The sequence below is a fragment of the Chionomys nivalis genome, chromosome 9 (assembly GCF_950005125.1).
Source record: "Chionomys nivalis chromosome 9, mChiNiv1.1, whole genome shotgun sequence".
Lineage (NCBI taxonomy): Eukaryota > Metazoa > Chordata > Mammalia > Rodentia > Cricetidae > Chionomys > Chionomys nivalis.
In genome coordinates, this window is record NC_080094.1 from 72,402,564 (window position 1) to 72,426,089 (window position 23,526).

General features: G+C 45.2%; 1 protein-coding gene across 3 annotated transcripts in view; it reads left to right on the forward strand.

Annotated features, from left to right (window-relative positions):
- Positions 1-3,299: 3,299 nt before the first annotated feature.
- Positions 3,300-23,526, forward strand: part of Ldlrad3 (low density lipoprotein receptor class A domain containing 3) — a 242,840-nt gene continuing 222,613 nt past the window's right edge. For all 3 annotated transcript variants that reach the window (XM_057781969.1, XM_057781970.1, XM_057781971.1), the window contains exon 1: positions 3,300-3,380. In XM_057781969.1, the coding sequence (XP_057637952.1) occupies positions 3,335-3,380 (46 nt within the window). In that variant the 5' untranslated portion in view covers positions 3,300-3,334. The remainder of the gene's footprint in view (positions 3,381-23,526) is intronic.

Here is a 23,526-nt window from a genome sequence, read left to right on the forward strand (position 1 = left end):
CACGTAAAACCTGAGAGGGCTTAAAAAGGAGAGAGAGAGAATTTAAGACAGCTTTTTGCTGTTTGTTGGTTGCGTGCTGCAAAGAAATTGTCCTGACTCAGCAGCAGGAAAAAACTGGCTGTTTTAAAATGCCGGCTTTCTGCGCTGTGCCGCCATTGCAATCTCTGTCTGGCTCCTGCGGGAGACAGAGCTTTTGAATGGAGCATTTGGAGTAAAGTGCTACGATTTGTTTGATGGCAACTAGACTCACTGTGTGCCTAAAAGGAAGTCATTTTGTGCTGCGGCTCAGAGGCACAAGCAGCTCCATCATGCTACTGGTGCAATGTGCAAGGATCAGAGGCACGAGCGGCTCCGCCATGTTGGACTGGGCGGGGCAAGCAAGCAGTACCTGTTTTTGACCTAGGAATGTCACAGCTTAGATTCTTAAGCGCTTAGCGATTTAAAAGCACAAAACAAAGTGCTCCTGGATAGTAAAAAAATTACAGATTCACAATAAAACTGATTCAGACACTGTTGGATGAATGTACGTAGGCTTGAGAGAGAAAAATAATATATATATATAAACAATAAAGTTAATGTCTTAAAAAAAGGTAAAGTCTTTAAAGAGGCAGAGTACAGATAGTTATAGACTAAAAGAAATAAAGAAAAATAAGCCATGTAAAAATGGAAAATTCACAAAGAGTCTGGATTCTTTGTATTATTGTGTTTTCTTTAAAATTTTTGACTGTAAAGGAGCTAAGTACAGAGAGACATTTCATTATATGGGCTGCCAAGCTAAACCAGAATGGATATAAGGGTATTATGATTTCAGAATATGGGTCTAAGGATATGATGCTTTGGAGAGGGTCTTCTTTTGTTTTCACAGAGGATGAGACTCTGTGGATTGCATCTATCCCAATATGGTATGATAGACCACGCCCTCCTGAAAGGTTGCTGTGAACACCCTCAGAAAATTACTTCACTCAACTGCCAACTGAGATTACCCTGACACACAGGTTACACTACGAAAGATCTGAATACAGCGCCCCCATTCAGCAGGAAGCAGTTTGGAGAGAAAAAACTGCGCCCATGTTCCCGAATATTGTTTATAACTGTTCTTTTACATTTAAAGGGGGAAATGATATAGATATGAATAATTTGCATTGGTATGGATTATAAGGTCAATTTTGTTATATGTATATGCATATTTCTAATATTGATTAAGGTATTGTGATTGTGTAGTTCATTTAAAAATGTAACGTATATAGGTTGTTAATGGATAATCATCGATAATTGTCAAGCTTTTAGTCATGTTAGTTAGATTTTCTAGATGTGCATAGATATATTTCAGCTAGATAGGCATTCTTCATATCTTTCAAAGACTGCAGAATATGGCATTTAAAATGTTTTAATAACTTAGGGCTTTTCATGACAATGAGACACGTCTGCTCCTGGCAGCACCAATCTACTTCAAGAGGATGATGGGCATCGAAGAGGCTCCTTATGGAGTTTGATAGCCATTTGGGCAAGAAACTGCTCTTGCCTGGACTGATGCATAAACTGGACACAAAGAACCCGCAGAGAGAGGACTGCTGAACTTGCCTAAAGGTGAGATGGTTTTTCGGGGTTCCTGACTCATGAAAGAGTCTGCAAGACATTCTGCAGGACACAGCAAAAAGTGACTGAACTGTCTTTGGAATTTCCTGCTTGATGAAAATGTCTGCTGGATACTATGGGCCTGTAGGCTGAAGACAGATGCCCCAACGGTACAGAGAAACTTTGGATGACTGTCCAGGCAGCGTGATGTCTCTGTCATTTCTAGAGTTTGAAGTATTTTACTTCTTGTTTACTTAGGTAATATTATATCCTTCTGGAGTCTTTGATGGAGTTGAAGAATGGATAGATAGTTATAGTTTTCCTTAGTTATGATAAAATAGATATAAATATTATAACTGTAATTCTTGCTTGATAACTGTTTTGCTATATGTAATCTTACTATGTTAAAGTGAAAGCCTTTCTTTTTTGTTTAAACAGAAAAAGGGGAAATGATGGAGGAGTTACTTTCATTTAATAAAGAAACTGCCTTGGCCCATTTATAGGCCAGCCCTTAGGTGGGTGGAGTGAACAGAGAGAATGCTGGGAGAAAGAAGCTGAGTCAGGAGTCACCATGATTTTCCCACTCCAGACAGACGCAGGTTAAGATCTTTCCTGGTAAGCCAGCTCGTGGTACTACACAGAATATTAGAAATGGGTTAGATCAATATGTAAGAGCTAGCCAATAAGAGGCTGGAACTAATGGGCCAGGCAGTGTTCAAAAGAATACAGTTTCCGTGTAATTATTTCGGGTAAAGCTAGCCGGGTGGCGGCGGGGAAGCAGCTCATATAACAACACTGAGTCATTGCTCCAGCCCTAAACTATGCTTTCCTTAAAAAAAAGTGGATAATGCACAAATCATGGAAACTGTGTAAAGTTTTAGGAGCTTTCAAACTCCCCGAAGCTCATGGGATGGTCTCCTCAGTGTTCCTAGATCTCAGGATAAAATTTCTTCTTTGCTCCTCCTGTGGCTCCAGGAACCAGACTCGGAATCACTGTTGAATTGGAGTGAGTTTTTAATAGGGTCCCCAAAGGCTACCTGACGCATCTTGCATCTTGGAGTTTGAAAAGCAATGGTTGTATTTCACACACACACACACACACACAAAAAAAAAGAAAGAAAGAAAGAAAAAAAAAAGAAAAAAGGAAAAGAAAAAGAAAAGTAAAGAAAAAGAAAAGAAAAAATCCGTTTCCTCCTACGAACAGGCTCTCTGAACTTTTTTCTCTCCTTGAAAGCTTTGTGGCAGTTAAAAATCCACCTGAGAGCCGGAAGGTGGTGGCGCACGCCTTTAATCCCAGCACTCGGGAGGCAGAGGCAGGCGGATCTCTGTGAGTTCGAGGCCAGCCTGGCCTACAAGAGCTAGTTCCAGGACAGGCTCCAAAGCTACAGAGAAACCCTGTCTCGAAAAACCAAAAAAAATAAATCCACCTGGGCTCTGGGGAGAAGATGTCTGTCGCATCCCTTAGGATGTAAGACAGGGAACCGGGGCCAAGCACAAAGCAGGGGTTTAAGAGGTCCTCGTAGTCTGACCCCTGAGGCAGCAAGAACTGGATCTGCAAGACCCTGGCAACCAGGACCCTGGGGGTAGAGTGCAGGCAGCGACTCTCAGCCGGGAACTTGCAGAACTTGGCTAAGCCCTCCGGCCTGGGAGGGCGGGGGCGTGGCTAGGTCGGCGGGAGGGCGTGGCCGGAGCGAGGGGCGGGGTCTGACCGAGGCCGTGGGGCAGCGACGTCGCTGGGCAGCGGAGCGGCGGCCGCGCCATGTGGCTGCTGGGGCCGCTGTGCCTGCTGCTGAGCAGCACCGCGGGTGAGTGAGGGGCTCGCGACGCGCTTCACTGGGCCCGGGGCGCGGGGGCTGGCCGTGATCGTCCGTTCTCCGCGCGCGGGCCTGGGCTGCGGGCGTGGGTGTGCGCGGAGGGCGGACCCGGGCGCCTGGCTGGCCGGGACCCCGCGAGGGGCCGCGGCGGGGCGCGCGCTGTGTGCTATTGTGTGGGCCGGCGCGCCGGGTGCTGTTGTCGTGTGTTCGCGGGCGGAGCTTTGTGCGGCGCCCGCTCCCTGGAGCCCGGCGGCCGCCCGGATTGGGCGTAGCTCGAGTGTGGCTCAGTGTTCTGGGAACGGAGGAGGGGAAGAACACTTTACCCTGATTTCGGGTCTTCCCAGACTTCCGCAGCCTTTAACGTGCACTTTTCTGCCTCAGTTTCCCATCTCCGCTGCCCCCGCGTCTGTATCCCAGCTTCCTTTCTCTCCCTCTGGGACTGTGTCTGGTTTGGGGATAGCGAGATCTAGTGGGACTGAACGTGGGAATCACTCACTCATCCTGGGAGCAGATCTTTTACTTCTGTCGTCTGTCGCCGACGCCTTAACCTGCGGGCAGCCGGGAACAGAGGACCCTGGGCTTCCTTTATCGGCAGTTGGTCCCTGCATCTCAGAGCTCATGCATCCTGAGACCCGCAGGGTTCCTCCCAGACAGACTGCTGTTCCCAGGAACTTTTCTGCTGATGTGGGCACGCTCCGAATTCCAGCTTGGAGTCCTTCCCTGTGCTGCTGCCCGCCGGCCACAGCTGTCAGCAGTCCCTCCTCAGCTCTGCCCACCCCTAACCCCTGATGTTTATTTCTGGGCAGCTGATGGATGCTCACTGAACTTTCTTTACTGAAGATTTCTTGCTCCGTGTTTGTGTCGTTCACATGTCTAATTTATATCAGATTTCCCCAAATGTTTCTAGAAGTGTCTGTCGGGGGAAGTCGAGACCATTCTGAGCTACCCCTTGGAGATGCCAGGGAATCCTCCCTTCCAAGAAGTCGCGGGTCCTGAGCATCTTCCCAACCCACTGACCAGCTCTTTCTCCCCCACCCCCGCCCCCTCCGCCCAAGACATCATCCTCACTCTTCTGAGACTCCATTTAAATGTCTGGGTTTGATCCACTTCCAGTGAAGGACTAGACTCCTGTGGTGGCTGTGGTTTATTTTTTTTAAACCAGGTCTGAGGCCCTGTGTTGTCTTGAGTAATGGGGGAGGGGGATGATGAAGAAGAGAGGGAGGGAAAATGAATTAGGCAGGTAGAAGCAGGTGCAAGTTATTTGGAGACTGTTAGAAGAGCCTCAGTTCCAGGGCATCTCAAACATGAAGATCTGTCTGGATTCACACATTTAATTCACACAGCAATGGCCTGTCCCCTGCTAACACCCAAGCTAGTGCTTGGGTGTGTTTACTGCTTATGACCAGTGGACACTAATTACCACATCTCCCTGTTGTAGTGGATTGCATAGGTTGGGTCTTGAGTTCACAAAAATTGCATGTATTTCTTCTTGTCAGAAATGGTTCTTGAATATGCCTGTGAACGTATAGCATGGAACGCAAATCAACTAGTCATAGTGAGCTATGGTTGGGATAGAAAAGAGACAGTCCAGTGTTCCTTGGCAGAAGTTGGCTGTGGCTTTGGACTACTCTAGGGCCTTTAGGTGGGTTGAAGTGTTTTCTCGTAATTCCTCCATACTTGGAGGGAGGTGTGTGGATTGAGAAAGTAGAAACAACAGAGACACACAAAAGAAATAGACATAGGACAGATTCAGGAGACTGCCAGTGAATTCTGCAGCCTCCAGTTAATTTTCCATAAGTCCTTTTATACCCCAAGCCAAAGGGGAGGGCAAAAAGACTTTATCATGATACAAGAAGCAAACAAGAGTTCAAAACACTGAGGAGCAAAATATCCAGTAGCTACACCTTGGCCCAAGCATCCTGTTATCTAGGGAAAACATACAGCATCTTTACCTTAGGCCAAAACATCTTGTTGTTTGACCTGGAAGGAGCAATAATTGGCTCGAACTCTCTGACCTTGTGTTAAGATGGAGCAGAGCCACTTCTATGGGCTCACACAACTAATCATCATCTTTTAAGCACAAATTGTGTTTTGCACCAACCACTTGTCTTGGGAAAGAGGGTTGAGTTGTTCCCAGTTGGACCAGGTACTTTGGTCTCACATCCTACCCCCCATCTTTTCCTGCAAAGTTAATAGTAACACAGTGGTTATAGAAGCCAGGGCTTTGCATTTTCAACTCCTGATAGTCAGTAGGGAAACCTGGCCTCTGAGTGTGTGTTAAGGGGTCTTTAAGAGGCTGGAAGGCCATTGCAATTCCAAGAACAGTTCAGAGGATGTTGTTGTTCAAGTTTCTGAGGTACCTTGGCGCATGTTTTCTTTTCCTTTGTCTTATTGTTTGCCTCAAGGAGGTGAAACATTGATTGAGCTGTTACTGTTTTTTTTTTAATGTATCCTGCTGGAGGCCTCAGATTGCTTCAGCCGGACATCATTTTGTCTGATGTTCTGTTTTCTGGAACTTGGGTGATGCACGTGATGGGTTTAAGTGTGTGAGGTTTTAGATATTTCGAAGGTGGATGCAAGGACCAGTGGGTAGGTGGTTGGTCTTCTTTCTTTCCTGCTGGCTTTTGCTAAGACCACAGCCCCCTTCTCCTCTGGTCAGGGAAGCCTTTCCATTTCTCCTTGCAGCAATGTGCCTATTAACTTTTCCTCCTGGAAGGATCTGCTTCATGACCTGAGGATGGGCTTTATTTATGTTTTAACTAGCTGAGTACCTGCACTTAGCTTAGCCGTGCATGGGGTAGATGGAACTGCACAGAAATACAAATAAACATACCATGTTGCTTTTCAGCTTCAAAGGGTTTTCACTGGGGCTCCCTACTGGGGTGTGAGGTCTTGTTTGATTTTTTTTCTTTTGTTTTCCTTGATAACCTGCTAGATCATGTATTTTAACATCTGTTAGGGAGGAAAGGGATGGGCGTTTGACTAGTAGATAGCAAGATGGTCAGTTCCTGGCCTTAAACCTTGTCAGAAACCAAAGTTCCAAGCATAAATTGGTAGTATCTTGTGTTACCCCACTGTGGTTTTTTTTTTTTTTTTTTTTTTTTTTTTTGTTGTTGTTCCTGTTTTGGTTTATTGACAAAAGGTCTTATGTAGCCCAGGCTGGCCTCTAACAATCAGTCTTGAACTATGCAGGTGAGGACAACTTGAATGTTTGATCCTCCAGCCTCTGGCTCTTAAGTACTGAGATTACAGGCATGGGCCGCTGGTGTGGGAGGTCCTTCTGTGTATGTGTTGCTTTTCTTGGTTAGTAAATAAAGAATCTGCCCTGGCCTGTGATAGGGTAGAGTAGACCTAGGTGGGGAAAACTAAACTGAATGCTGGGAGAAAGAAGGTGGGGTCTGGGAGAAGCCATGTAGCCCCACCCGAGACAGATCCTGGATCTTTACCCAGTAAGCCACAGCCTTGTGGTGATACACAGATTAATGGAAATGGGTTAATTTAAGATATGAGTTAGCCAGAAATACGATTAAGCTATTGAACAAACAGTATTGCAAATAACATGGTTTCTGTGTATTTATTGCGGGACTGGGCAGGACAGAAATCTCCTACTTCAGGCCACCTCACCCTGGTTATGTGGTGCTGAGACTCAAACAAGGGCTTCATTCATTCTAAGTAAGTCCCCGGCAGCTGAGAGATATTCAGTCTAAGTCTGATAGTTCTGAAGCAGTTGGGAGCATTTCAGGACTGAGAAATTATGTGAGGTGCTGTTACTGTTTAAAAGGTTTGCCCATTTACATGGGGCGATGAAGGGACCCCAGGCTTCATGGCCTAAGTCCTGTATATGAAATGTTCATCTTGCCAACCACTTAACTTGAAAACCGCTTGACTTTTTCCAAAGAGCTCAGGTAGCAAGTAGCTGCTTGTCATTCCATGGATCCCAAGGGACTGATGGTTCTCCGGGGCACCACTAGGCTTTTGTCAGAACCCTTCATGGACAGTGCTCCTGGGTTTGCTCTGCTGAAGAATTTTGTGACTTAACACAACCACCACAGAGTTTGCTTATCAACGTCCTTCCCCTCCTCAGTTCTGTTCATCTTATGGATAATGCCCTGAGCATATTCAACAGTGGCACCAGCTGTCTCTAAAGGACTCACCAATATTCATGGTGAATACTTCAATAGATCTCAATCTTTGTGATGATGTAGGTTTGCCATAGTGCCCTCACCTCCACCATCCACATGGGTGGAAATCATGGGATGCTATCAACCAAGGTACCCTTGTTGAGTTGAGTGGAACAACCCCCCTTTCTTGGCTGCCGCTTTTGGTGCAGGGTGCTCATTCGCTGGGCTCTGTATTTATGTTTATCATTTTGTATAAATAAAAACGAAAAGATGAGCTGTGACTCATCTTAGAGTTTTGGAGCTGTACTAGTTACGGGATACTTCAGGGACAAATCTATTTTTAGCTGTTGTGTTTTCTTGCCTTTCTTTTTCTCTTTGCCTTTCTCAACTCCCTTTCCCTCTCTGCAATTCCTTCACTGGGTATCAAAAGCCTGGACAGCTTGGGGCAGTCCTGCAGGTTGTGAGGAAATTATCTGTGTTCACAACAAGGTGGTTTCTTGAGTTTCCAGGGTACTCTGAAGTCCTTTTAAAGTTCCGTTCTTTGTTGCTTTATAGCCCTGGAGTTCCTTTAAGACGCCTGCCTTGCAGCTGTCCTCTTCTTTGTTTGGCCCCCAGACTTCCTTAAGTTTTTTTCCTTCCTCTTCTCTTCAGATGAGCCATATAACTAGTTGGCTCCTGCCTTCTTTGATGCTTGGACTTGCAGGATGAAGGAAGCAGGCTCCCAAAGGGGATTGTGGGGCTTCCATCCAGGCACATTTGTTCGTCTTGGAAAGCCTTCTCCACTGAGGAGCTCTCCTTGTCCTCTTTTGTCTTCGGGTAACCAGGCTTTCTTCTAAAGCCTCTTTCACATGTCCAGTAGTGTGACATCAGCCCTGCACACACAGGTACGTGTTCTGCTCAAGGGTACAAAGCCATGCAGTGCTTGCTATATGCCCATGACGAACATCTATGGGTGGATGTGAGTTTGCTGATCTTTTTATGATCTCAGGCACGAAGGACAGCAGCTCTTTCTGCCATTGGTGCCTTGCAGGCATTTCTTAGTGCGAGTGGAATGCTTGGAGCGTGGACGTGGGTGGGAACAGTGCTGTACAGAAATCCCAGTACTGTGCATGGATTCAGTACTGTTGGACATGGTTAACAAGGTTCCACAGATGACAGCACATACCCCAGCTTGCTCCTTTAGCTTCCTAGATAATATGCGTATTGGTGTTTTAAGACTTCTAAAGCTTTGTCTTTCTGAGATTTGACTTAATTTATGTGGCTATAGGACACTAGTCTTCTTTGGTCAAAAGTGCGTGTGTGTCCTTTCTTTGCTTGGTGTCCTTAGGGACTGGTTCTAGAACCCCACTTAGACACCATGGATGCTCACATCTTTTATATATAAATACTATATAAAAATAGTATTTGCATACAACTTGTGCATAGCCTATGTGCTTTGTTATTTACAATGCTTAAAACGCTCTATGAGTGATTATTATTATTATACTAAATCAATAAAGGGATAATGAGAGGAAGTCTGTATATATTCAGAAGAGATGCATTTTTTCAGTTATTTAGGTTTGTGTGTGTTTGTGTGTGCACACATGTGTGGTGTTTTGTACCCATGTGTGATGTATACAAGCATGTGGGTGTGAGTGCATGTGTGCCAGAGCACACTACTGTATTTTCCTCACTTGCTCTCTGTCTTATTTATTACCTGTGCTGACTAACCCCTAATCTTACCACAATGTAAACTCCTCAAGGCCTGGGACTCTGTTAAACATTTGTGTAATGTTTCTTGTTTCTTCTGTGATGCTGGGGAAAGTAGGAACAGCTTCAGTCCCTGAAGGTCTGCTCTGCCAGATGGGATGCTGGGCTATTATATAGATATATATGTATATAAACATCATGCCCAATTATATGTATATATGTGTATATACGTACATATAATATAGGTATATAGCTGTTATGCTCCATTAAAAACACCAGAATACCTGTGTTCAGAATCCAGACAATATTGAAGAGTGACAACGCAACATTAAAATCCTCCCTTCACTTCTCTCCCTACCCCTAAGTAACTACTGTGGGCTCTCTGAATGTTGATGGATGCATGAGTAAATACACATGTGCACACAGGCAGAATGCAGTGAGTTCATGACTACCGCTGGTTGTAGCTTATCTTTTCTTGCTTTCTTATATTGTGTTTTATCAGGTCTGCTGTAAGCCACTTGGGCATGCCACCTGCTCTCATTGGCCCCATCGTTGATATTCAGGGGTTTTCAGCAGTCTCTGTTAACCATGCTTGTGTTGCTTGGCTCATCGAAGGCAGCTCCACCCCCTCGTCTCCTAAGCCCATGGTGATGTGGTTGCAGCTATTTGCAAACACCTTTTTATTTTAAGTTTTTTAATGCTTGGCTTTTTACCTACAAAGAAATAGGGAATTGTACTCTTTCTTTTTTCAATGATACACACTTAACTATTACTCATTTGGCCTCATTCCCCTGTCTTTCTATGTTCACATGTAATAAATATTTTCAGTGCCATATTTTAGTATCATCCTTGGAAAGATGTTTTCAACAGTAGGTAAATTCCACCTGGGCATGCAGAACTTGACGAAAGTGACCGCATACAGATGTTCACAGCCGGGTTCATCCGGGCCACCTCTTGTGCTGCCGGCCCTTATGCCCGTTCTGTCTAAGCTGTTACAAAGTCAGAGCTGCTCTTACCTGCCTTTATTCCAGCTCTTATCTCTCTGCCCATTCTTTTCAAAACAGCTGTACCAACATCTTTTTGGTATATGGCATTTATGCAGATAGGTGGTGTGGTGGTGTGTTCTGCCATCTTATAGATGAACCTAGTAAAAAGTGATGTCAACTGAAAGTCTCCTCCCTGAGGACTAACTTTCATGACACCAGAAGGTTCTGTGCACACTTCCAAAGGAAGAGAGCGACCAACAGTCTTACCCAGCTGTGATGCCTATGAATCACAACAACCACCAACATGGGGCACAATAACCCTGAGGGCGCAGTATTGGCATATATATCTTGGCAGTAACCAACAGACTTCTGATTGGATTCAAGATCCACTCAACAAGTGGAAAATCATGCTCGACTCTGGAAACTTAGCGAACTACTCCGGGCAGTGAAGGCATGGATCTTGGAGGAGAACCTACAGCCACCACTTTACCAAACCAAGTACTCAGCGTAATCCCTAACTATATCTAAGTATTTGTCCTTCTACCCACAGGTACGTATAGTTCCCAACATGATTGAGAAAACTTTGAAACAGATGGAGACCATTACAGAAAACCATGACCAATCAAAATGCAGAGTTGTGGAGGCCAGTCCCAATAGATACATCTACAAACAAGTTCAGTACCTAAGGCTCAGGGGACATTGTAAACATTGTAGAAGAGCCAGAAGATCAGGGAGTTTGCTGTGAGACTTTGTCTCCTAGGAATGTCAGAAGCCACATTCATAAGATCTCGCTACGTGAGCTGAACAAGGACAATAGACATGCTGAAGTGGATGAGGAAACTCCCCGGGGCCTCAGCTGTACACAAAGAACCACACCAACTAATGCTGAGAGCAGGAAATAGCCTTCCCTGGAGAAGAGACACCAACTGGTTTGTTGTTTGTTGTTTGTTGTTTGTTTGTTTTTGTTTTTGAGATAGGGTTTCTCTGTAGCTTTGGAGCCTGTCCTGGAACTAGCTCTGTAGACCAGGCTGGCCTTGAACTCTCAAAGATCTGCCTCTGCCTCCCGAGTGCTGGGATTAAAGGCGTGCGCCACCACCGCTCAGCACCAACTGATTATTACCCAATACCAAATGGAGAACCCTGAAACATGTGCAGGTAACATTACACCGACCACTTAGGTTGTATTCATGTATTTAGGAATACATATGTATATATGCATACATACATGTATATAATAGTAATTTATGAAAAAAGAGGCCAGGAATTTGAAAGAGATCAAGTAGGGGTGTATGAGAGGGTTTGGAGAGAGAAAAAGGAATGGATAAATGACGTAATTATAATCTCAAAAAAGAAAAGAAAGAATTTTTAAAAAATGTGGGGGTCACTGTCCTCAGCTTTTAGCCAGGAAAAGTGGTTTCAGAATTGGCATGTGCTCTTAACCACAGGCGGTGGTGTCTTCTCATCCCACGTTTGTTGGAAGATGTGAGTGGATGGTCCACCTTCTGCCAGAGAGCTTCACGAGTGGATAGTGTTGTCCGTACTCCCTCTCCACCCCTCCCCACCTCTGTCTCCCTACTCCCCCCTCCCCCCCAGTCATGCTGGAGAGCGTGGCTGGCAGAAGGCCGTTGAAGTGGGAGAAGTCCCACTGACTCTGCTCCAGGGCACCGGCTACGTATTGGAAGGTTGAAATGGGTGATCGGCCTTTCTCCTGGGTAGACACTCAGTGTTAGGGGCATTTGAGTTGTCGTTGGCAGAGGCTTGGTTTATTAACAGAAACAAGAGTGACATAAACAGGTTGCTGCGGCATTGAATATATAAATGATGGGAAGAATTTTCTTTCTCTTTTATGAAAATACTTGTTTAGAATACCAACCAAAAGGAATTTCTTTCAAAATATTGTTTTTACATTTCTCTCCCCCCGATGTGTGTGTGTGTGTGTGTGTGTGTGTGTGTGTGTGTGTACAGCTTAGCAGGAATTGGTTCTCTTGTTCTACCATCTGGGTGTCTGGAATCAGCACTCAGGTTGGCAGACTTGGTGTCAAATGTCTTTACATACCAAACTGTCTCACCAGCCCCAGGAATTTCTTTGCGCCTTAAACAGTGGTCAGTACCACAGATGAGTGACCACTGCTTAAAATACCTGAAAACAGATTTTCTAGACAAAAACAGAGTCCTGAAGACGGTGTTACAAATAACAAGAGAAGTTTAAGTTTTCAGAAGAATTTCTTTCCTCCTCTGAACATCTGTGGGTATGGTTCTCGTGCAGGAGAGCTGCTTGTTTCTGAGTTGATGGTTGGTGGTATTTACTGTATCAGATGACATTTTCATGTCGTCTGCAAAAAGAACTCTTGTCCCTGTCTTTATTCCCCAGGCCAAGGAGGACTTCTGGGCGGCAGTGCTTTGCATGCTACGATTGCTTCTAGTTTATAAAGCATTAATTGTCGTGGGTAGATCAGAATGGACCCAGGACTTTAAACCCTTGCTCCTAAGGTCTTACTGAGAACTGAGAATGAGAACCACACTCTAATTTTAGCGACTCGTCGTGCCATCCAGGGGTGGTGATAAACTGGGTGAATTCTCTGGTGCCTAAGTCCATCTGATTTCTGACAAACGGTGCACTGTGCCCACGAGGCTGTCTCTATCCTGGACAGTGGCCACACAGAGGGAGGGCGGGCACTGGGCTTATTCTGGAGCTGGAGGCAAGTAGAATTTATGAATAGCTTGATTTAGGAGACTTGTAAACCCAAGGTGCCAGTTTCCAGGTGGCAGCAGGATACTTGTGTGTGTGTTGGCATGAAGAAATGAAAGTAGAAAGGGGGTTTAATTTCACAGCATTAGAAACCCCTCCTGCTCATTATTGCGGGGTCCAGCGAGGTTACGGGGGGACCAGGAGTGTGTGTCTTTGATGATGCCACCGGAGCATTTCCCATCAGACCTTGCCTTGAATCAGAGCAGTGTTCTCCTTAACGAATTGGAAATGGCTGAAAAGTGAACCCCAGTCACACTTGTGAGTTCCATGGTTGGTCGAAGCTTCTCATTTGGTTTGGAAAATTCTAAATTTAACTTGTTTTTCATTATAAAAATAAAATGAAAGTTTGCAGGAAAATGGAAGAGTGATTACAATGTAGAGTATTCATTTCATTAGCGCCAAGGCCATAAAAAATGGTTGATGCTAAGAAAAAGCAGAACAGAAATGAATACAGTGTTTCAAAAGCAGATTTATAAAAACATCCTTGTAAGCATGGTTAAAGCCATGATACTAGCCAGTGAGTCCTGCTCCCTGAGCCCAGGGAAGGCGTACTAGAAAAGCTAATAACCACTTTCAAAGAGATAAAACTGGAAGAACGATGGAACCAATGAAAGATGGAACCAATCTGGTAAATGTTAGAAAGAAACTATAAACATGCGTGGAACCTAGGCAGGGCAGCAATGATGTAACCCTAAAGATTTAGCCTGTCTAAAATTCTTTTGTTACCCTAAACAATGATAAAGATTCTGCAAGAAAAGCTAATGGATGTTGAAAACATAATGAAGTTGTTCATCTTTTTTTTTTTTTTTAAAGCATATCAGAGCAATCAAAGAGATAATAAAACTTTGGCGCATAGAGACTAGAGAGATGGTTTGGTGGAAAGAGCACTTGCTCTCACATAGACCTGAGTTCAAATTCCAAGCATCTACAGAAACATCAGGCTATGGTTGCATATGCCCATCACTCAAGCATTGTGTGTTAGGATGGGGGTGGGGGCAGCAGAAACAAACAAACATCTCCCAAGTGCTTGCTGCCTGTCCAGTCTTAAATGGTGAGCTTACTTCAGTGGGAGACTCTGTCTCGAGACAATATGTGGAAAATGGCAGAGGAAGACATCTGACATCTTGATTTGGCCTCTGCATATGCGCATGTGGGATCACCAACACACTCCTGTACGTGCAGCACGCTCACACCATCCTCTCTCTGCCCCGATTGGAAACAACATGCAGAGTAAATGGGACAATATCAACATCCCTTGAAAGCACTCATAAGTACTGTGACTCTGTAATAAATCCTGAACAAATCCTGTAGGTTCCATGGGGCACGTGGGGTCCCTTGGATTCTTTGATATCTGTGTCTTTCTGGTACTCTCTGATACATGGTTCAGTGCTTGGCATGTCAGCCATACAGCAGGGTTTCCAGTAAGTCATCTAGAAGAACCAATGGAGGGGGCAGTGTGGAGAGGTGACTGTAACTTTGAAGATAACAAATCAGGGAAAGAGCCAGATGAAGCCACAGGGAATGAAATTTACCTGCCCGAGCCATCTGTGCCCTTTGGTGACTAATTATTTCTCCTCTTGATTTTGGAGCAGTCTCAATTGATCTTCAAAGACTTGCAAGGATCATTACAAGAGAGAGCCTTGTCTTAAGAAGAAAAGGAGGTCTTTGTGAAGGAAGAAGATTAGAGCAATTTCAAATCAGGCGATAAATTACAAACATGCCTTATGAGACTAGCATGCCCCACACGTAAAAAGTTACGGCAGGTCAATGAAAGCTGCCGTGAGTCCTAAGTTCACTGCAAGGAGGCTCATGTAGTTACTAACTGAATGGGAGAAAGTTAGCAACAAAAAGGCCAAACCGTTCTATTTAAATATCATTATTAAAAAACGTTAAACACTCAGAAGCTTATTTTGGCCCAGTTTAAAGGGGAAAAAATGACTGGTGAAACGGCACAGAGGACTCCGGGAAGGAGTACAGCAATGACTAGAATGTCGGAGGGAAGTAAAAGAGGGTATCTGTGCCTGTATCCATAGCTGAACATGTATTTGATGTGTATATGTGTATATAGAGATCAGCTATAAGACTAAATGTCAACCGAAACGTTGCTACCACTTACACAGAAAGAAGTGTCACCCGTCTGTTCTGATAGGAGAGGAAGTGAAGAGCAAGAGATAGAGAAATAGAGGGCAGAGTTAGAGAGAGAAAATCCGTTCTGCAAGGGGACTTGATGGTATCCGTTCAGCTTTTACATGGCATTGCGCACTAAGATAGATTAAACAGGCCACACAGTTACGGGCAACAGGTTCATTAACCAACAGATGCCTCCTCATCCCACATAAAAAGACAGGAGAAATCATGAACATAATGGCAGTGTTGAAGGCTCTTTAACTGTTAAATTGGCTAGTGTGTAGAAGGTCGGGATTCTTAAGAGAATACAAAAAAGAATACAAATATTTAATTTTTTGAAAAAAGGTTTTGGCAATAATGATTGATGTTGAGATCTAAGGAATGTTGGGTGGGTGGTAAAATGTCCACAGTTAGGAGTGGGCAGTTGAATTTACTGGTCCATCTGGGGAATGCTCCCCGCCAGGGGTCTTTTCCCTTCAGCTGCTCCCTGAATCTGCAGAGTTGTTGGCCGCGGACACTCTGGGGCTCAGTGTCCTGCTAATCAGATGAGAAGGCTCATTAAGCTTAGTCTGGGAGCCTGACACCAGCAGCTGCCAAAAGGTGTCTGTGAGTGAGAAATGACAAGGACAGCATGGGGCCAGTTACAAGGACAGCAAAGGGTGTGTGTGTGTGTGTGTGTGTGTGTGTACTATTAAGCACTTGTAGTATTTTTGAAGGAAATATTCAACCACAGGGGTATGGCCTGAAGAGCATGTTGTTAGCTAATTTTTGTTATTCGGTAAAGAGCACATCACCAGACAATATAATTTTATGGAGCCACTATAGTGTATGTGGCCCACCGTGGGCTGACATGTAAAGACATGGCACATGACTCTGTTACCCTTTTTATTATTCTTTTGATGCTTCCCTTCTATGTGTATTTACTCAAACTCCGCTGTTAACTTACTCCAGAGTTGCGCTGGAAGTGGTCACATGCAGCCTGAGTCCTTCCCTAACTGACTTACTGGGGAATTGTCACCCATGCCTTGAGTGGAAGAAGGGAGAAGAGCACACTTCCTGAGGCCCTGCGGCGGCAGTAACCTGTCCCCCTCTGAACATTTGCAGACAGGGCTCCAGCCCCCAGACTTGGTGCTGTGTGGGTAGGTAGGTGCTAACTTGCATACCGTGGAGGTAGGGGTCTGCCTCGGGGTCTTTTGTTTCTTCCTGGGTTTTCAAAAGTGATACTGGCCAGTTTGACTGGGAAGAGATGCTGCCTTCCAGTCTGTACCCTCTATGCAGCCTTGGGGAGCGTGTTTGCTCTCTGTCTCGTTAACTCAGGCTGTGGTTGTTTGCACAGTCTCGCTGGAAAGCTTCCCACTCATCCTTCAGACATGGCCAGTGAGATTTCTTTTCTAAAAGCCATAAGTCTGTGTTCAGCATCCAACCTAGAATTAACCACTGCTTTTTTTTTTTTTTTTTTTTTTGAGATAGGGTTTTTCTAACTTTGGGGCCTGTCCTGGAACTAGCTCTTGCAGAGCAGGCTGGCCTTGAATTCATAGAGATCCGCTTGTCTCTGCTTCCCGAGTGCTGGGATTAAAGGTGTGTGCCACCACCGTCTGACTAATCCACTGTTTTTTAAAAAGCTACCTCTGTTGCAGATTAGGTCGGTACGAGAAATAACCAGGCCAGCTCAAGAATAACAGTTATATTTTAATGGTCATAAGGGGAAACTCACGCTACAAGAGTGGGAGGTTCAACTTCCTATCTGTCCTGCGGGAGCTGCGCAGAGTGAGCACGTACCTGGGTCCTGCCAGTTTTTCTTCCTGGGCTCTAGGTAGCCACGCCTTAACTAGATGTGATTGGTTGACAGAGTTTCCCATCAACCTCTACCTCACACTTGATCCTGTTAAACATATACTATATTATAGTTTATTCATGCTCGTTCTTAAGACTTAAATGGTTATTAAACCTTTAAAAATTATAAAAGTTTCTCTTTTCTATTTTAAAACTATTTACTTTTTCTTTTTTTAACTGTTTTTATTGAGCTATATATTTTCTCTGCTCCCTTCCCAACCTCCCCACTCCTCCTTCTACCCTTTCCCATGACCCCATGCACCTAGTTTACTCAAGAAATCTTGTCTTTTTCTACTTTCCATGTAAATTAGATCCATCGTAGGATCTTCGTTGTTGTCTGGATTCTCTGGGCCCTTTGTGAATTGTAGGCTGGTTTTTCTTTGCTTTATGTCTAAAAGACACTTATGAGTAAGTACATATGATATTTGTCTTTCTGTGTCTGGGTTACCTCACTCAATATGATGTTTTCTAGATTTGTCCATTTGCCCACAGATTTCAAGATGTCATTATTTATTCTATTGTGTAGTACTCCATTGTGTAAGTGTACCACATTTTCCTTATCTATTCTTTAATTGAGGGGCATTTAGGTTGTTTCCAGATCCTGGCTATGACAAATAATGCTGCTGTGAACATAGTTGAGCACATGTCCTTGTGGCACGATTGAGCATCCTTTGGATATATACCCAAAAGTGGTATTGCTGGGTCTTGATGAAGGTTGTTTCCTAATTTTCTGAGAAATCTCCATACTTATATCCAAAGGGGATGTACCAGTTTGTACTCCCACCAGCAATGGAAGAGTGTTCCCTTTACCCCACATCGTCTCCAGCATAAATTATCAGTGTTTCTGATCTTGACCATTCTTACAGGTGTAAGATGGTATCTCAGAGTTATTTTGATTTGCATTTATCTGATAGCTAAGGATATTGAACATTTTCTTAAGTGTTTTTCAGCCATTTTAGATTCCTCTGTTGAGAGTTCTCTGTTTAGGTCTGTATCCCATTTTTTATTGGATTATTTGTTCTTTTGATGACCAATTTCTTGAGTTCTTTGTATATTTTGGAGATCAGTCCTCTACTGTAGAGCTACAGTAATGAAAACAGTATGGTATTTGCATAAAAATAGACAGGAGGACTAATGGAATTGAATTGAAGACCTGGATATCTTGCAGGGAGGACACTGCTGTACACCGAAGGGTTTGTAGATGGATTGGTGTTTGCTTTTCTTCTCTGGCAGTGCAGACTACCTTCCAGTACATGGGCACTAGTCGGTGGGGATGAAAGCTCTAGGTAGGTACCAACTCGACTTCTCTATGTTCAATGAGTTACTGTAGTGTTTTCTTCAGCAGTAGGGCCTTACCATTGGTTCATGGAGAGCAACACACAGCCTTAGCAATAACCTGGGTTGTTGGGGTATTCCCGTGAGTTTTTTTTTTTTTTTTTTTTTGGTTTTTCGAGACAGGGTTTCTCTGTGGTTTTGGAGCCTGTCCTGGAACTAGCTCTTGTAGACCAGGCTGGTCTCGAACTCACAGAGATCCACCTGCCTCTGCCTCCCAAGTGCTGGTCCCATGAGTTTTTAATGTGAGTTCTGAGTATCTGTACTCAGTTCCTCATGCTAGAGACAGGGTATTACCAATAATAGTCCAGGCTGTCCTTGAACTTTTATTTCTCCTGCTTCAGTGCCCCAGCCTTCTAAGAGCAGGGGCTATAGGCATGCTACCATGCCTGGCTCTTAATGAACTTTGAAAAATACATTTGCCATGGTGGTGTATGCCTTTAAACTCAGCACTCTTGAGGCAGAGATCTTGGGATCTCTGAGTTTCAGACTAAGACTACAGAGTGAGTTCCCAGTCGCCCTGGCTACATAGTGAGGTATAGCTCTTTCCTGCTGGATAGAAAATCCTCTCCTCCTGCGTTTGAGCACAGGACTGGGGTGTTGTGTGTCACAGCTGGGCCTCTTCTGGGGGCCAGGTTTAAAGCTCCGGGTGTGTGCTGAGACGTCACTGTGTAGTGTGCTTCTGCAGCTCCTTGCCACAGCTCATCTCAGTATGTTGGCATCTTCACCCAAGGTCCTGTTCCCATCCTGAACTTTGGATGGAGGAGGGTGTGCCCACCGTGTGAGGTCATGGCGTGGAGGCAGTGACTGGTGATGCTCTTCTCTGTGTTGGTCTGCGCTGGCTTTTAGAGCCTCAACAGCTGCTTCTGAAAGGCTCCTGAGTTTGGGGGCCTTTTTGGCCACCATACATGAAAGAGACTTTTCAGGGAGATGCAGAATCTTGGCTTGGGAAAAAAAACGGGAAAAAACTCATATGTTTTAAAGGATCCACACTGATGACTCCTTTTTCTGTTTAAATTTCATGGGAGAGCTGGAGGATGGAAATAAATGAAATTCACTTTAGACTTGAAACGTATATGTGCACAGAACACCATTTAGTGGATCAGAAGCCTAAGGTATATGAGGAAACAGAATAGCATAAAAGATTGGCTTTTCAAAATAAATATCCATGTCACATGGAAGTGGTACTGTGAAGACAGATTAGATAGAATGTGGTAAAGACTCAGGCAGAAGTAGATGTGGTCAGATCAGCAATGTGATGGAGGTGGGGCTTGGTGGAAATCATAAACCGACAGGATGTCAGAAGTGTTGGGGGAGGAAGCCCAGACCTCAAGGGCAATAGTTTTAAGTCTGTGGGATTTGATTTCTAGTTATTGTCTACTTGTACAGCCTGAGATTATAGGTTGCATATATATTTGTGTGTGTGTGTGTGTGTGTGTGTGTGAGAGAGAGAGAGAGAGAGAGAGAGAGAGAGAGAGAGAGAGAGAGAGAGGTCATGCAACATGCACACATATAAATATTATTAACCTTTGGTCCAAAACTTCAGCATTGGATATGAGGTATTCACCCCCTCTGCTAAGCAGTCTCTCTGGGATGTCACTGTGTTTTACAATGTCTTATTGTTCCCTCACTTGTAAGGCAACACAGTGGGTGTGGTTCCTAAGTAACTGGGAGTTTCTCAAGAGAAACTGCACAGAGAGTTCAGGTGTTGTACAGTGCGTGCTGAAATGGAATTAATTCCAGACTGGCCTGGGCTGAGTTCAGGCGTGGGCCTGAGTGTGTGTGCACTACATTTTGGATGTTGTATCTACTCATTTTGTGGAAACAGAGGGGGCAGTAGAGGTGGAGCTAGAAAGAGGACACGTGGACACACCCTCCTGTGAGTACTCCTTTTGTTCAGTGTTCCTTACTGGTTGGCACTTAACTGTGTCCCAGGCCCCAGACCTGTGGAAACCTTCGTCCACCTCATTTTCTTGGCACGCCCTCAAGGTCGTTAGGAGGAAGGGACTCTGTTGAGCACAGCTAGGCCTAGTGGAAGAGCAGAACTCAGAAGCTTAGTGACTTGCTGGGACGTGGACAAGGCTTGGCTTGCCCATCTCTCCCCTTGCTCTGTGGTTGGTGATGAACATTATGGAGATGAACTGAGTCTGTATGCTGCAGCCTCTGCCTTAATGGGCGCTCTGTTCAGATAGGCTGGGATCGGCCTGCCCTCGGAGGCTCTGGGGTGACAAGGGCATGGCCTAGGCTGTCAGATGTAGACTGGAGGCAAACCAGGGTGTGGATGTGGAGACTTTGGTGAGAGGAGGCTGTGCATGTGGATTGGATTTGAGACATTAAACCAGGAGGAAGTGGAGTCGGCTAGGCCAAACTGATTTCCGTAGCTTGGTGGTTTCCAGACTTGGATACCAATAAAATAGTGGGGAAAAAAAAGAAAGAAAGAAATCCCAAAAGTTGGGTTTCTTACCCTGGGTCACTTACTTTTCTGTGGTGAAACAAGACAATGAAAAAATGTGCCTCTATTATTTCATCACCACTGCATGAATGCAGTGTTTATTCTACTTGTATGTGTGTAAAGTGTGTGCATGCGTGTGTGTGCGTGCGTGTGTGTGCGTGCGTGTGTGTGCATGCGTGTGTGTGCATGCTTGTGTGTGCATGCGTGTGTGTGTGTGTAGGTATATGCATGTTTGTGCTTGTGCATGTGTGTGGAGGTCAGAGGTCAGCCTCAGGTGTCGTTTCTCAGCATCATCCACTTTGGTTTTGGAGAGATCATCTCTCAGGGAATTGGAACTTGCCTTGTTGGCTAAGCTGTCTGGGCCACGAGCCCCAGGGGTCCACACCTGTCTCTGCTTTCCCAGCACTGGAATTTTAAGTCCGCTTCACCACACCTGGCTCTTTGAAAACATGGGTTCTGGAGATTGAGCTCATGTCTTAGCAAGTGTTTTATTGATCGAAGTATCTTTCTATCCCCCCAAATCACATTTTAATATAAAAATATAGCCGTAGGTTGTGTTCAGAATAAAGCCTGATCCTTTAAGTCTATGAAGGCATGCCGGAGTATTTCTTCATTTTCTGCTCTTGTTGGCTGAAGAGTGAAAATACTGTCGTGGGCCAGGGTGTTTTTATGCCGCGTATCTGGGCCCAGATGTACAGACAGTCCTGCCAGGACGGATCTGGATCTTGACGTGGGAGGATGTGGGGTGACTAATTTTCAGGTTCGGGGCAGTTCAGGTGGGACAGAGAACCTCACCATGCAGAGGAATTGGAGGCCATTGTGAAGACAGCTGTGGGTGAAATGTACTGAAAGAGGGAGGGGATCAAGATAGCCAGGCACCCACATTCATTAGCACCTACCTGGGGGTCAGTTGGGAGCTAATCCTGAATCATCTAACAGATTCTTTGGGGACAGGGACAATATTATATCCACTTCACAGATGATAAAATGGACACTCTGGGTATCTAATGTACTTACGTTGCCTTTCCACCAAGTCTCAGAGTTGGAATTCAGAGTAAATCTATCCCCCAAACTTCTAAATTTTCAGGGGCTTAGTTGAGCTGTCTACAGTGATGGCGGTGACATGTCCGGGCACTTTCGTCTGTAGCCGCCTTGCAGCTCTCGGACTGTTTCAGTAGATTTTGTTGATCCTTATGTGAGTGCTCATCTCTGGGTGATTACACCCAGCTCACACGCGCGCAGACATATACACACAGACACACACAGAGACACACATACACACACACGCATGCACACACCTACACATGCATACAAATAGAACAGGAGCACTGACTGCGTTCATACAGTGGTGATGGAATAATAGAAATAGGCACATTTTTTTATTTCTTGTCTCACCACAGAAAAGTAGGTGACCCAGGGTAAGAAACCCAACTTTTGGGATTTCCCTCCCCTCCCCTCTCCTCCCCTCCCCTCCCCTCCCCTCCCCTTCTCTCTCTCTCTCTCTCTCTCTCTCTCTCTCTCTCTCTCTGCACGCGCGTGCCTTCTCCCCTCTCTCTCCATTGTTTTATTGGTTTACAGTATCCAAGTCTGGGAACCAGTTTGACCTAGCTGACTCCACTTCCTGCTTTAATTTCTCAAACCTAGTTCACACGCTCAGCCTATTGTCACCTTTTAAATTGAAACCTCTTACCAGAGTCTCCACATCCACACCGTTTGCCTCCATCCGACAGATGTACTCATTACACTCGATTGTGTATAGATCTCAGTTTTTGACTCCATCACCCCAGGGCATCCCAAGTGCTCCTGAAGTCCAGCTATGCTGCGTGTCTTCTGCACAGGCACTGTGGTGGCACCTGCCCCTCACACAGAGGAGTCGAGTCTTGGCACGGTTGTCTTAGTCCCCGTACTGAAGGTTCAGGAAGCGAAGAGGACCCCCAGACTTCTGCAGCTCGCCCTACCTTCCTGTCCCTTGGCCGTAGCTGCTCCCCACTCTGGTTGGCGTGCGCCCCAGAGAACCTCCTTGATAACTCATAATGGAATCTTTGAACAGCTGCCCAAGGATGCTTTTCAGCTATCCAGCCATTTTTCTCTTTTAATGGACGCTCTGACTGACTAGCTGGTTAATGGGTCCCAGGTTCTCTCGGCCATTTAACTTCCTCATTTTCAAGCATTATCCATGGAGAAAATCTACTCTGCAGACACCTAACCACTTCAGGAGCTCAGTCAAAGCCGTCCTCAAGTCGTGAGCAGCAGTTTTGATTGGTGTGAAAGGGAGAGGCTGATGATGGCCGCGTGAGGGAAGAGAAGGCCCTGCCTGTGATCTACTAATCACTTCTGTGACTGCAGCTCTTCCAGCTCCCCAGGGAGCCACAGTGTGAGGCTGCTCAGGCCTAGCCTTGCTTGGGCTGTCTGTCTCCATGGCCTGTGCTGTTTCTAGGACTTTGTCTCTGGAAGTTTCTGTCCTGCAGGTAGCTGCATGGTAGAACCAGAGGCACACTCCTTGAGGAGACCCTCTCTGCTTTCACAGCAGCCTGTGGGGTTTGCCCTTGGTCCAATCCGCTTTTCCAGGGAGGAGGCCTGTGGGGCCCACATGGGTGCGTAGAGGCTTTTGTTCAGAGACTCACTGAAAAGGTAGTTACACCCGTGACTTGGTACCAACTTCTGGTTTGCTTGGAAAGTTGTAACAGCTCATTGGCTGTGAGGATGCCAGCTTGTTAGCTTTTGGTTTTTTGCATGTTGTAGCCCGAGTTCTAATTGTTCTTAGTAAAAACTCGGAGTCAGATATTAGGGGGTGAAAGCTGAGAGATAGAGAAGCAGAGAGGCCAGCCACTACAGAGACCTTGTACCT